The following is a 14,952-nucleotide window of genomic DNA, read 5'->3' on the forward strand; positions in this document are numbered from 1 at the left end:
CCCATCAACAACAAAGTTCACTTTTAGCATCTAGTTCTTAGAATCAAGCTGTCCTGAGAAGGCAGGTCTTGACCCCAAATCACAAGCATGATATAGCAGAAAATACTGAACTGTTCTGGTCTATTGTCTTGGCCAAGTAGTCTCTTACCTCTTTGAGCCTCAGTTTGTCACCTGTAAATGAAAAGTTCTAAAAGAAAAAAAAATGGGTTGTATTACATAATTTTCAAGGTGCCTTCTATTCTGTGATTTTCTTTGCATTTTTGTGATTTCCATCAGTCTTCCTTTTGTTGAGCCTCCCTTCATTTAGCAAATTAAATATTTGAGGAGTGCCTACTGCTTCCTAGGTACTCAGGATACAGCAGTGAAAAAGAAAGCAGTCCTTTTCCATGAAAGGAGCTTATGGTCTATTAGGAATTATAAGTTAGGAGGCGTTATGTTGTAGTATGGTAAGAAAGCCCAGAGAAAAGGATTATTAAGCCAATCTGTAGAATCAGAGGAAGTGACATCTGGGCCAAGAACAAAAGAGCAGGTGAAGAAGGGGGATAGGAGTCCTCTAGGTGAAGGGAGTAGCATGTTTTTCAGGGGTCTAGAAGCATCACTGTGGCTATAGTGTGAAGAATGGATTGGGAGAAGGTACTATTTAGGAGGCTGTTGCTATATCTAGATAAGAGATTGTGGCATAAGCTATGGTAGTGTCAGTGATTATAAATGAGGTGTGGGAATGAGGGAGAAAGGACAAAGCTCAGGTTTCCGTGTGAGGAAGTAAGGCCCAGGAGACATGGTTCTGTTGGAACAACCATGGAAGAGATTTTTTTTGGCACTGACCCCTTTACATATTGTCCTTGCAGCAGACATCCCCCCATCCCCAGGAAATATCCCTACCACTCACCCACTGATGGTACGCCATGCAGACCACAGTTCTCTGACGCTGGGCAGTGGCTCTTCCACAACGCGTCTCACCCAGGGCATCGGGCGCAGTCAGAGGACCCTAAGGCAGCTGACGGCCAATACAGGCCATACCATTCACGTTCATTACCCTGGGAATCGCCAGCCCAACCCTCCTCTTATACTCCAGAGGTAAGTTACATTTGTCCCATTTCTTAGGATTGTATGTGCAGCTTTTTGGGGAGTACTAAATTATGTAACAGTCTTTTTGCTTAAGTGTCCTCCTATGTATACATTCAGCAATCAATGAAGCATCTCATGTACCAAGCACTTAACGCTTTAAATATAGACAGGACAGGATTTCTGCCCTCAGTCTTAGAGTTTAGTGGAAGAAACAATATCAGAGTGAGAGAAAAGGACATAGGTGTCATAATGGTTAATGTACAGGCTACGGTGAGTACACAAGAGAGAGGGTATGGTGCATGGCATTATCAATGACACACACTCTGTCAGAAACTAATATCCAACCTCAGCCCAAATAAAGTTGGTAAGCTGGTAGTTAGAAAAGTAACTAAGATTTATGCTTAGTGGGGCACCTGACTGGCTCACCCAGAGGAGCAGGCAGTTCTTGATCTTGGGGTCATGAGTTAGAGCCCCATGTTGGGTGTATAGATTACTTAAAAGTTTAAAAAAAAAGATGTATGCTTAATATGATCAGGTCCATAATAGTGTTAAGCATTTCCAAGAGGGTACAGAAAGGATCTCACAATAACAGATTGCAGGACCCCTATGAATTACAGTGACCATGGTACCCCACCATCACCCCTACAGGTTGCTTGGTCCTTCTGCTGCTGCTGACATCCTTCAGCTAAGCAGCAGCCTTCCCCTACAAAGCCGTGGCCGAGCCCGCCTCCTGGTAGGCAATGATGATGTCCACATCATTGCCAGATCTGATGATGAACTGCTGGATGACTTCTTCCATGACCAGAGCACAGCTACCAGCCAAGCAGGCAAGTTTGTGTGGTGAAAGGAAGAGTACAATTTTTTACATTCTTCTTTTTTCTTGCTGAGGGAAGGCAGAGCAATATTTGCCCTGCCTAAAGTAACCACATTTTATCGGATCCAGAACCACTTGATAGTTAGCCAAGGTCAGCAAAACCTTTACTATCTCTGGACACTTGTGATGTGCCAAATGTTGTGATAGACTTTGGGTCCTGTTAGAGAAATATGGCAATTTTGGGGTCAGATGACATAGGATCAGGCAAAGAATCTCACTCTTCTGCCCCTACAGGGACCCTATCCAGCATCCCCACAGCCCTGACCCGCTGGACAGAGGAATGCAAAGTTCTCGATGCTGAGAGCATGCATGACTGTGTTTCAGGTATGTGACAGCTTGGTTATTTGGGCAGTAGTGAGCCTTCCACAGCTGGGAATGAGTGCGTGGGAATTGCTGCCCTCCTTCTCTGGCCACAGGCTCTGCCTCTTGGCTACCTCCACTGAGCAACTTCTGATCTTTGCTTCTTTGATCCAGTTGTTAAAGTGCCCATTGTCAATCACCTGGAATTCCTGAGGGATGAGGAGCTGGAAGAGAGGCGGGAAAAACGCAGAAAACAGCTGGCTGAGGAAGAAACAAAGATAACTGACAAGGGCAAAGAAGATAAGGAAAACAGGGATCAGAGTGCACAGGTGATTTTCAAGGGCCGGAAGGATTCATCTTTGGCTCTGTCATCCTTTATTTTCATATGGTTTTGGTATATACATAGCACCAGTGATTAAAGAATCTTGAGATGTTCACATTAAACCTGAGAAATGATTCCTTCCAGATGCACCCTACATCCACATGGGGGTTTTTTTAGGGGAAAGAATTTCAAACCCTGAGGGAAAACTATTTCTCTAGTGTCTCTGCTGGGGAAAACTGGAGCAAGAACCAGAGTGGCTCCTAACTTACCAGTGACACTGTGTAGTCTCTACCTTCAGTGACTGCAACTAGACAAGAAGAATGATTTCAATTATGCCCATGCTCTTGGTGACTCCGTTGCAGTTCACTCAGTGGATTGACTGACCAAGTGTGGGGAGACCTTACTTACCAAGATGACCCCATTCCATCATTTGGATAAGTTAGGCTTAGGCTTCATTCAGGAAATACTCATGCCCTAAACCCCAGCACCACATGTCATTTTCTAAGGCTTGATTTTCAATTTGCAAAATCTCTAGCATGACTTTGGTTTAGAAAGAAGCTACCTATTTTGAAATTTCTGGGATGTTGAATAATACTGGCTTTAAAATATATGAAATACATAGAAATAAGAAATTAACTCAGCAGTTAGGATATCAGATTAAGGATTTTAAAAATACTCAGGATAACAAACTTGATACAACAAATGGATAGAAAATAAGTAAGCCTGACATATGATTTTAAAAGCTGGGAGTGGACATTGGGGTGCCTGGGTGGCTCAGTCAGTTAAGCATCCAGCTCTTGGTTTTGGCTCAGGTCACGGTCTCAGGGTCATAGGATGGAAGGTTCAGGGTGGAGTCTGCTTGTTCCTCTCCCTCCCACTTCTGTGCCCCTTCCTTCCCACTCACGCGCTCTCTCTCTTCGTTCTCAAGTAGATGAATGAATAAAACCTTTAAAATCAAACAAACAAAGCTGGAGTGAACAAAACGAGCCCAAGGAAGGGAAATACATAGTGATGAAACTTTAAGGAATTCTTGCTGGTCTCATGGTTGTATTTTAGTCATGTTCTGTGCCAGGCACAGCCTCCTGGCTGTTTCCCCTTGTTCGCAAGCCATCTTTCAGCACAAGTATGTATTAGAGATATATTGCACTTTAAAATGCTCATCTTTCATCCAGGTTCTTGAACTCCTAGGTGGCTTATGTGGGCAGGGGTAGCTATTACAGTTTTCCACTATGTTACATGCTTATGGAAGTCCCACATTGGTCTGTCCCCTCTCTTTCCAGTGTACTGCATCTAAGACAAATGACTCCACTGAACAGAACCTCTCAGGTAACTCTTCCCCTTTTTCACGTTCCTGCTAATTGGTTGGTTCTTTTTCCTGACCCTTTCAAGTAGCTGGCCCAAAGTGGGCTGAAGATGAACACTGGTGCTCTGTGGGATGAGGTAGTAGATTGTATAGTTTTAGGGTCATACCCCATCTTGGAGATAACTATACAGTCTACTGTCTTTCCCACGGTGGTACACTTCCCCTCCGACGTGCTCTGTTCAGGGTCTCATTCTGATCGTGCTGTGCTGCTTTCTGGCATGTGTAGCAAGGCCATGTGTCCTGTTGCCTTTGGTGACCACCGTGGTGTGGTGCTTCATGAGAATATCTGATGGCAGTGGTTCCCAAATGCCAGCCCTCTGTGGAAATGAACAAAATAAAGAGGGTTTAATGAGTTTCTCAGAAAGCTGAATTTATTCAATTTAAAGAACTGGTTTTTATAGAGATTATGTCCTTCCTAGTTCTTTGGTATCAAAATATTTTTATTAAGTGTTATTGACAGGATTCTTTCTTACTTGACTAAACTAACCTACGTTTGGTAACCCTATGTTAGTCTCTTTCTATTTTTTCCTTTTTATATAAACTTTGTGAGTCTTCGGAATCTAAAAGTCTAGGGATATTATCCTGAGCAATCTGTTTTTGGCATCTGTGGGCTAACTGGTATTACTACTATATGTTTTGTATTCCTCCTTCTAATCTTAATGTCAGCAGCTATTTCATGGTTCTGATGACTTGTCCATGTGGTATTATGTCTCCCCCACCCCTATTTCCTCAGAACTTTCTTCTGCTTCCCAATGCCTTCTGACTCCTTTGGCATTTGAATTGCAAAATGAGATACTAAAGCCTACACAGTTTTTGTTTTTGTTTTTCTCTAAACATTTAAAGTGGGTGGTAGGTGTCCTGGTGCTTTTAATCTAGCAAAAGGTCTTTGAAAAGGTCTGTTACCAGGTAAAATGGCCTTTTGTCTGCTGCCCTTGCTAGAGGATTCTGCTCATGCCGGGGTGAGGTAGTAAGTTGTATTGTTGTGGGGTAGGGATTTTAGGCCCCAATTAGAAGATAACTATACAACTTACTACTTTCCCTGGTGTGGGCATATTCATACTTAGTCTTGGCACTGTTGCCTCCATCAGAGATACAGATGTTCCTGGGATAATCAGGACTCTTAAGGAGAGGGAGGTCGAAGGGGATAGGTGATATTTAGGGTGAGGCAAGTATCATCATAAAGTGACTTTGAACTCTTTCCCCTTCCACCCAGGGCATAGAAAGGATTTAATTCTTAGGATCTGTAAAGATTCAGATCTTCAGTTCTTAAGACTAAGATAACACTGTGCCTTAGCCCTCATCCTGGGTATACCAGATGAGCCATAAGCTGTTCCTAGGAACACTTGGGGGCAGGGTGGGAGGATATTCCTACATTACTGACTGGGGTGGGATACTTGTCAGGCCACATGTGCTGACTGAGTGGCTCCCTGGTTTCTTGGCTGATTGTCCCTTAACACCTGCATTGTTATTCTTTCCGAGAAAGACGGGACTCCTATGCCTGACAGCTACCCAACAACCCCATCTTCAACTGATGCAGCTACATCTGAGTCCAAGGACACCCTTGTCACTCTGCAGCCTTCACAACAGCAACAAACACTCCCACCCCCACCAGCCTTGGGAGAGATTGCTCAAGAGCTGCAGTCCCCTGCTGGAGAAGGGGGTAGCTCTACGCAGCTATTAATGCCTGTAGAGTCAGAGGAATTGGGTCCCACAAGGCCAAGTGGAGAAGCAGAAACAACTCAGATGGAGTTGTCCCCAGCTCCTACTATAAGTGAGTAGAATTTCAAGGTTTGGGTGAGGAGTGAAGGGTGATTTAACAGGAGGGAAAATGGACATCTTTGGAGTTTTTTACTGTCCTTAAAGAAATAATAGAAGTTCGGGTCCTCCGAGAGTAGAATCTTAGCTTGCATATTTTCTTTCTTAGCTAAAGTTGAGGTTTCTTCTCTGTAGACTCAAGTGATCATATATCTGAGTGTCGAATGATACAGGTGATAATGCAAACAGTTTATTGAGGTGATCACTTTTCCTGGGCTGTCATGGCAAGCCTTTTACTTCTTTAAAAGCAACCTTCCTGGGGCTCCTGACTGGCTCAGTCAGAAGAGCATGCAACAACTCTTGATCTCATGGTTGTGAGTTTGAGCCCCACATTGGGGGTAGAAGTTACTTTTAAAAAATAGTAAATAACCATCCAAAACAGAAACAACCCTCCAAAGTAGGTAGTATTATCTCTGTGAATAAACTGAAACCCACATGAGATTATTAGCCCAAGACCATTCAATAAGTGATTGAGCTGAGAAAAATCCAGATCTGTTGTGTGACTTTAAAGCTTGCCCTCCTTCAGCATCCTTTAGGGATGGCAAGCACATCACCCACCCCCCCACACACACACACATCTCTCCCATCCTGGCAAACACTGTTTATCTCATGGCACTATTTCCCACTGGTTTGCAGTGGGGCCTCAAAATTCTTCACAGCAGTGTTCCAACAGGGTAAATTGAGACCTGTTTGCTATTCTTGCTCTGCACCATGCTGCCTGTGATAGGCTCTGGAAAAACCTTAAGGCGTAGGAGTTTTTTATTTCAAGGACTCTTCTTTAGATAAACAAAATCAACATGCATGTACAAGTGGTGCCTGCATGGAATCTGAAAGTGACAGACTCCCTTCCTTACCTGGGGTGCCTAGGGAAAGGTGTTTCACAGGCATACCAGGAACATCATGAGGAATTGAGCTGAGCTTTATAAAGCGTATGAGACTGAGGGGGAATGTCAGGCCAGCAAGACAGTAGAGAAGTGAGAAGTCTAATTGGCTGCATCTTAATTCGGCCCCCTCTTCTAGGCAGAGATCTAACCTCTCCATGTGACTTCCTCCTAGCCTCTCTTTCCCCAGAGAGAGCTGAAGATTCTGATGCTCTGACAGCTGTCAGCAGTCAACTGGAAGGCTCTCCTATGGACACCAGTAGCCTGGCTTCCTGTACCCTGGAGGAGGCTGTGGGTGACACCTCAGCAGCTGGTAGTTCTGAGCAACCCACAGCAGGCAGCTCCACTCCTGGGGATGCCCCACCTGTTGTGACAGAAGTGCAAGGCAGGGGCGATGCGTCAGGGGAACCTACCCAGCCCCCTGAAGACAGGTAAGCATTGTGTGAACAAGAGGAAAGCAGAATATGCTGGTGGGTATTTCAAGCCACATGCATACTTGTTAACTCTTGCACATGCTTGGTGCACTGGGGAAATCATCCTGGTTTCTATGAGAGTGGGGTGTTATGGGAGTATTTTATAAATGGGGAAACATTAATACCAAGAACAACCTGAAAATTATTTTCTTTAGCTCTCCCCCTGCATCCTCTGAGAGTTCTTCCACCAGAGATTCTGCTGTGGCCATTTCTGGAGCAGATTCCCGGGGAATCCTAGAAGAGCCACTCCCTTCAACAAGCAGTGAAGAAGAAGATCCCCTTGCAGGTGAGCTCCTTGTGTGCTTAGGCCATCCTAGGGTTATGTAGGTTTCTAGGAGCCTTTGGCATGGAAATGCCCACCAGTTAAATGGTTCCATCCACATGGAAGGTGGCATACCTATGGGAGGAGGACCAGCAGTAAGGGGGTGCTGGTGCTGCGTGATGGAATGAGCCCAGGCTTTGGAGTCAAACAGATCTTAGCTCAGGTTACCCCCTCTGTAGTCACCTACCTTCAGAACTTGGAACCATTGCTTAACTTCTCTGATCCTTATCAGTACTAAGGGGGGTTGATAATAGCTACATGGTAGGGTCTTGATGAAGATTAAGTGACAGCATACACGAAGACTGTGGCACATAATAAGAGCTTTTCTGAGCCTAGGGAAAGTGAATGGGCCCTCTTTGTGTCCTCTGTCCTTTGCATGCATTGAGGTTAAATAAGACCATGGGTCTCTTTACTCCGAGTACATTTTAAGCGTTGGTAGAAATGGGAGTCCCTTCATATTTTGTGCCTCCCCTCAGGTATCAGTCTACCCGAAGGTGTGGACCCCTCTTTTCTGGCTGCTCTGCCTGATGACATCCGCCGAGAAGTCCTGCAGAACCAGCTGGGTATCCGTCCACCAACTCGGACTGCCCCTTCAGCAAATAGTTCAGCTCCTGCAGTGGTGGGCAATCCTGGTGTGACTGAAGTGAGCCCTGAGTTCCTGGCTGCCCTGCCTCCAGCCATCCAGGAGGAAGTATGTGAGCAGGGAGCTGGTGGGGCTAGGCTGCCTAGCTATGGGTATGCCCCCATTGACTTCTTCTGCTCCGTAGGTGCTGGCACAGCAGAGAGCTGAGCAGCAGCGACGAGAACTGGCACAGAATGCCAGTTCAGACACCCCCATGGACCCTGTGACCTTCATCCAGACCCTGCCCTCAGACCTGCGCCGTAGTGTCCTGGAGGACATGGAGGACAGTGTGTTGGCTGTGATGCCACCTGACATTGCTGCTGAGGCTCAAGCCCTGAGGCGAGAGCAGGAAGCCCGGCAGCGACAACTCATGCATGAGCGGCTCTTTGGCCACAGCAGCACCTCTGCACTCTCTGCCATCCTCCGAAGCCCCGGTAAAGAGGGAGGCAAGTGGGAGGGCTCTGAAATGTTTGGCTTTGGTCACATAAGGTTCTCTTGTTCCCCTTTTCTGTTATTGGACCCAGCTCACCAACTACCTCCCCAGTTTCAGTTTCCTTTTTCTTTCCTTCCAGCTTTCACCAGTCGCCTCAGTGGCAACCGTGGAGTCCAGTACACTCGCCTTGCTGTGCAGAGAGGTGGCACCTTCCAGATGGGGGGTAGCAGCAGCCATAACAGGTACCTTTTTTTTTTTTTTTTTTGACGTTGCTATACCACCTCTCACTTCTGTTGCTAGTCCAATTTCCTTAATTTATAGGTGGAGAGACTGGATGATCTCTCTAGGATATTGCTTTGAATGAGTAGGGGAGCCAGATCTTTGGACTCCCCCTTCAGAAAGCCACAGTTTTGGGGTGGTGTAGCTACCATAGACCATAATCACAAAGTAAGGCAGACTGGCAGCAGGTGCTGGCTGTGGTTATAGAAAGGAAAGCCACTTGCCTAGAGCTTGTAACATCTAGGCTATGGAAGAAGAAGAGTTCATTACTACCCAGGCTGAAGCAGACTGCACCCAACATGCCAAAATATAAAGGGAGTGATCAGTCCCAATGAGGCAGGCAAATCCCTGATAGGCTAGAGAAGGTAGGAAATAAGCATTATTGGTTTGTTTTTTTAGACCTTAAGTGCAGTCTGATTTCACCAATTGATAATATGGACACTGTGTTGTAGGGCAAGTCACTTAACCTGTTTGAGCCTCTTGTTCATCATCTCAAAAATGGGCAGTTCTTTGGTCTTTTCAGCAGCCCCATACCAGCTGGTATGCATTATAGAGTATTTGGTACCCAGTAGATACACAAGAGGGCAGCTTTTCTTACTGTTAAGAACACTTAGACTAGACACTCTTCCCTTATGCCTCCTTGGAAGTATGCAGCTCATTCCCCTTCCCTTGGCCTATACCTAATCCCCGAGCTCTAGCTGAAGTGTTACCTAGAAACCATGCTCTGTTCCAGGCCTTCTGGCAGTAATGTGGACACTCTCCTCCGCCTCCGAGGACGGCTCCTCCTGGACCATGAAGCCCTATCCTGTCTCCTGGTCCTGCTTTTCGTGGATGAGCCAAAGCTTAATACTAGCCGTCTACACCGAGTACTGAGAAATCTCTGCTACCATGCCCAGACCCGCCACTGGGTCATCCGCAGTCTGCTCTCCATTTTGCAGCGCAGCAGCGAGAGTGAGCTATGCATTGAAACACCGAAGCTCTCCTCAAGTGAGGAGAAGGGCAAAAAGTCAAGCAAAAGCTGTGGGTCGAGCAGCCATGAGAACCGACCGCTGGACCTGCTACACAAGATGGAGTCTAAGAGTTCCAACCAGCTTTCCTGGCTCTCAGTATCCATGGATGCAGCCCTAGGCTGCAGGACTAATATATTCCAGATCCAACGTTCAGGGGGTCGCAAACACACCGAGAAGCATGCAAGCAGTGGCTCCACTGTCCACATTCACCCCCAGGCTGCTCCTGTTGTCTGCAGACATGTTTTGGACACACTCATTCAATTGGCCAAGGTGAGAAGCTTGAACCCAACCCTGGGGGATGGAAGAGGGGGGGTCACAGCCACAACCTAGATGAAATCTGAACTCTGAGAAAGCTAGCAGGTCTTTCTGCACTATTAATCCTGAGGCCCGTATTGTTTCTGGGAATTATCCAGTAAATAATTTTGTGGGGTTCTTACTTTCACTTTTTATAAAGAGTGCACTTTTTATAATTTTTGTGCATTTGGTTATCAAAACAACTCTCGTGGTCTGTATGATCCCCATTCTACAAATGAAGAAGCTAGGGTACAGAAATGTTTAATGGCTTTGTCATGTGGCTAGTAAGTGATGGACCTGGACCTAGAACCTGCTCCTTTTTTTTAAAAAGATGTTTTTATTTATTAGAGAGAGAGCACGAGTGGGGGAGGGGACAGGGAGGAGCAGGGAGCCTGATGTGGGGCTCACTCCCAGGACTCTAGGATCATGACCTCAGCTGAAGACAGACACAACCAACTGAGCCACCCAGGTGCCCCTGTTCAGTCTTCTTTTTAATAATCATTGCTGCCATTTTGGAGGGCCTACCTTGTACCAGGCACTATGCAAAAATACATTATCTCCTTTAATCTCGGCAGTTTTTTGATAGAGCATGATTGTGCTCCCCGTTTCTTAAGTACAGAGACAGATGCTCAGAGGTTAGCTAATCATCTCCCTACAAACCCCTTGTTTGCTTCTCTAGGCCACTTCACCATCAGTTAGATAAAACTCCTATATGATCTTTCTCCCATGTCACCAAAGCTATTCAGAAGAATGGTGTGTCTAGGAATCAGTTGTCTCTCCTTATCAGGAAGACGTATTTTCTGTGTAGACCCTTAGACCAAGCCTGTCCTCCTTTTGCCGGCAGGTATTTCCCAGCCACTTTACACAGCAGCGGACCAAAGAAACAAACTGTGAGAGCGATCGGGAGAGGGGCAGTAAGCAGGCCTGCAGCCCATGCTCTTCACAGTCCACCAGCAGTGGCATTTGCACAGACTTCTGGGACTTATTGGTAAAACTGGACAACATGAATGTCAGCCGGAAAGGCAAGAACTCCGTGAAGTCAGTGCCAGTGAGCGCTGGTGGTGAGGGGGAAACCTCCCCATACAGCCTCGAGGCCTCTCCACTGGGGCAGCTCATGAACATGTTGTCACACCCAGTCATTCGCCGGAGCTCTCTCTTAACTGAGAAACTCCTCAGACTCCTTTCTCTCATCTCAATTGCTCTCCCAGAAAACAAAGTGTCGGAAACACAGGCTAATTCTGGCAGCAGTGCTTCTTCCACCACTGTTGCCACCTCAACCACATCTACCACCACTACCACTGCTGCCTCCAGCACGCCCACTCCCCCTGCTGCAACCACCCCTGTCACTTCTGCTCCAGCTCTGGTTGCTGCCACGGCTATATCCACCATTGCCGTAGCTGCTTCGACCACGGTGACTACCCCCACGACTGCTACCACTACTGTTTCAAGTAAGTGTGGATATAGGCTGGGAGCTTTGGGGTATGGACACCCACCTCACCCTCCACTCCCCCATCCAGGTATTCCTCCCTAATGATAGCAGTCAGCTTGGTTTCTGTTTGCGAGAGCCAAATGTGTTCATTTTTGCCCTCCTCAGTCCCAGTTTTCTCTCTCCATCATTCTCTTCCCCACACTCATCCACCCACCCACACAGACACTCCTGAAGACCAGCGGGCATTCACTGAATGTGGCTTCCCTAGGCTAAGCACTAAAAGGAGGAGGAGAGAGAGAGAAAGTCCCTATTTTCAAAGAACTCCCAGCCTTTCCATCCTGTTTGAGGGAACCAGTCTCAGGAAAAGGTTTAAGAGCCAGCAGGGTACCGTGTGAAAAAGGGTAGAATAGCCAGGCTATCCTAGGAAGTAAAAGGAATGAGCCCTATAGCAGACTGGTAAGAATTACTGGAAAAAAAGTTTTGAAGAGGGGGCTCCGATGGTAGGGAAACGATTGAGAAATGTTTAAGAGTCTTTGTCACTTTAAAAGGTACAGTCATGAGAGTCCTTGACATCCCAGGTCATTTGGATTTAGCTTTGGTGGGTGACTTTTCATTTGTACTACTTTACCATAGTGAAGCTCTGGACAGTTTAGTGATTCTCTGGTTCTGTCATGTGAGTTTTATTAGAGGCTTACAGTGTTCCATCTGATTCCTCAAAGCTTCTACAACTACTAAGGTCAGCAAATCTCCAGCAAAGATGGGTGATGGGGGCAGCAGCAGTGCAGACTTTAAGATGGTATCTTCTGGCCTCACTGAAAACCAGCTACAGCTCTCTGTGGAGGTGAGTCCAAGCTCTTCTGAATTCCTAAGATTGAGGGGAAAAAAGGTGGATGGGAATAGATAAAGTTTTGGTACTCAAGTTGAGGCTTTCCCTTTTTCTTTCCCCCAGGTGTTGACATCCCACTCTTGTTCTGAAGAGGGTCTAGAGGATGCAGCAAATGTGTTACTGCAGCTCTCTCGGGGGGACCCTGCGACCCGGGACACTGTTCTCAAGCTGCTACTGAATGGAGCTCGCCATCTGGGTTATACTCTTTGTAAACAGATAGGTAATAACCAGAGTAAAGCATCTTGTTTTTCTGAAGCTTTCCACTGAGGGGTCACCTCTTTATGGAAGCCTTCTCTGAATCTCCAGGTTGAATCAAACTCCTCTTTGCTTCTGTAGCACAGCCCCGTCCTCTCCTCTGTTGCAGCACTGATAATACTGGGTTGTCATCTGTTTCCCTCTACTTATTTGTTCAGGGAGAACAGGGCTGGGCTTCTCTCTACATTCCCAGTGCCTGGCACATACCTTGTAATCAGTGCTTAGTAAAGGAAAATGAGTACATATAGGACCAGCAGTGCTCTTTTGCTTCTCCATTCTGGGCACTTATAAGAGCCCTATGATGAGCCTGCTAAGGCAGCTTCCCACCTCAGAGATACATCTGCACTTCACTTAGGCTCAAGAATCGAGAGTCCAAGTGGCAGATGTCCTCTGCCTTTGTGCAGTTGTGAGGGTATAGAAGTTCTAAAAACACTTGTAAATTGTCTGGTTTCAGTCTCCCTTCCTGTTGTTAAGCAAGAAGAAAATTAAAACCCAGGGCGATAAACCGATTGAATTGAGGAGTAGGGCCAGATTTTCTTTAAGCATAGAAGGTCTCTGCTCTCTCCCACCCCCAACCCAATCATGGAACTCCCTAGATCTCAGCTACCTGCTTAGTTATCTCCTTCTCACAAATGTGCCTAGAGCTGAGGTGATATGGGTATTGGTTAGACTGTATAACCCAGAGTATTTGTTACATGAGAACTATAAGGTTCTTCCAGAAGGAATTTGGCCAGTCTCTGACTTCCTTGAGTCCTACCATTCAATACCCCTGGACCAGGCAGTGTCCCACCTACTCTACTGCCATTATCTCCTAATATTCAAAACTGCCTTGTGAGGTTAGTCAGTGTTAGTCTCGTTATCAAGATAGATTAGTGAACTTGGAGAGGAGTTTAAGCAATTTGCTTGAGATCACCTCAGAAACTGATACTTTTCCCCCTCTGCACTGAGCTGCATTTTGTGTAGATTGAACAGATTGCTGAGGCAGGGTATATTGGTAGTCTCTGAATGGCTGATCCATGAACATACATAGTAAGGTGAGCAGCAGAATTCCTGTTCACTCCAGATTCTCTGCAGCTGAGCAAAGAAGATAGCCTGGGCAGGTTTCTTGGAAAAGTTTGGCTTTCAGCTCCTTCACTAGGGGAGTCTCTGAACACTTGCTGGCTCCTCTGCCTGACCAGGTACCCTTCTGGCTGAGTTACGGGAATACAACCTAGAACAGCAGCGACGAGCCCAGTGTGAGACCCTCTCTCCTGATGGCCTGCCTGAGGAGCAGCCACAGACCACCAAGCTAAAAGGCAAAATGCAGAGCAGGTGGGTGGTTGCCACCCATTTGGCTGTGGGGCTGGAATCTGGGGTATTCTAAAAGGTGGCTCTTGTTGGTTTCCTGGTGGTGGTGGTGGTGGTGTTGTTGTTGTTGTTTCCCCTCTTTGGGCAGATTTTCTTATCTGTCCTATACATGCTTTACCTTATTTTTTCCCACTTCGGGGATTTCCTTCTGAGATTCTTTAAGCCTCTGGTTGACACCAAAAAGCCCTGCTCGCTCTGGATGTTTATGCTTTGATACTGTCAGTATACGCAAGCCACCTCTACACCATCTAGGTTTGACATGGCTGAGAATGTGGTAATTGTGGCATCTCAGAAGCGACCTCTGGGTGGCCGGGAGCTCCAGCTGCCTTCTATGTCCATGTTGACATCCAAGACATCTACCCAGAAGTTCTTCTTGAGGGTACTGCAGGTCATCATCCAGCTCCGGGACGACACACGCCGAGCTAACAAGAAAGCCAAGCAGACAGGCAGGCTAGGTATGAAACTGGAGTGTCCAGTTGAGGGGCAGGGTTGGTGGTGGAAAACTCAGAGTCCCTGGAGGGCAGGACTTAATGTCATGTTTCCATCCTGCTTAACCTTTTCAAAAAGAAGTGATGATCCTTTCCTAGGCTGTTGATGGCTGCGTTCTATATGTCACTCAAGCTCTCTGCATAGGAAATTCATTAGGGCCAGTGAGAATTAAGGGAGAGTGGGAATCCGGCAAAGAAACTGGGGGCAGCTGTTTTGTTGAACAAGATTTAAGGCACTGAGTGTCTCCTTTCTGCTTCTTTGATCACTCCTGACTAAAACATTGCAGCCATGTTGCCTCAGCTGTGGCCTGCCAAATCCTACCTCTTTTCCTCCTATCCCACAGAACCCTCTCCACCTGCCACTATCCATCTGCCTAGCACCATGTTCCCTGCCCTTACTTGTAATGGTAGTTCTTAGTGCCTGGTGAAGAGCACTCTGAAGCTGCCTGAGCTGAAGCTCAAAGACTTCAGCAAGATGCCCTGTGGCAGCC

General features: G+C 46.6%; 1 protein-coding gene across 13 annotated transcripts in view; it reads left to right on the plus strand.

Moving 5' to 3' along the window:
* The window catches only part of HUWE1 (HECT, UBA and WWE domain containing E3 ubiquitin protein ligase 1), a 168,916-nt gene that overhangs the window by 145,173 nt on the left and 8,791 nt on the right, over positions 1-14,952 (plus strand). For 11 of the 13 annotated variants that reach the window (XM_032847995.1, XM_032847997.1, XM_032847994.1 and 8 more), the window contains 17 exons: positions 849-1,077; positions 1,717-1,895; positions 2,177-2,266; positions 2,417-2,571; positions 3,845-3,890; positions 5,411-5,698; positions 6,763-7,054; positions 7,252-7,382; positions 7,895-8,109; positions 8,186-8,474; positions 8,613-8,715; positions 9,486-10,032; positions 10,901-11,504; positions 12,205-12,326; positions 12,435-12,591; positions 13,805-13,937; positions 14,226-14,428. In XM_032847995.1, coding sequence (XP_032703886.1) covers positions 849-1,077; positions 1,717-1,895; positions 2,177-2,266; positions 2,417-2,571; positions 3,845-3,890; positions 5,411-5,698; positions 6,763-7,054; positions 7,252-7,382; positions 7,895-8,109; positions 8,186-8,474; positions 8,613-8,715; positions 9,486-10,032; positions 10,901-11,504; positions 12,205-12,326; positions 12,435-12,591; positions 13,805-13,937; positions 14,226-14,428 — 3,783 coding nt within the window. The remainder of the gene's footprint in view (positions 1-848; positions 1,078-1,716; positions 1,896-2,176; positions 2,267-2,416; positions 2,572-3,844; positions 3,891-5,410; positions 5,699-6,762; positions 7,055-7,251; positions 7,383-7,894; positions 8,110-8,185; positions 8,475-8,612; positions 8,716-9,485; positions 10,033-10,900; positions 11,505-12,204; positions 12,327-12,434; positions 12,592-13,804; positions 13,938-14,225; positions 14,429-14,952) is intronic. The other 2 variants (XM_032848000.1, XM_032848002.1) reach the window with 2 other exon arrangements.

The sequence above is a fragment of the Lontra canadensis genome, unplaced genomic scaffold (genome assembly GCF_010015895.1).
Source record: "Lontra canadensis isolate GAN:19392208 unplaced genomic scaffold, GSC_riverotter_1.0 scaffold197, whole genome shotgun sequence".
Classification (NCBI taxonomy): domain Eukaryota; kingdom Metazoa; phylum Chordata; class Mammalia; order Carnivora; family Mustelidae; genus Lontra; species Lontra canadensis.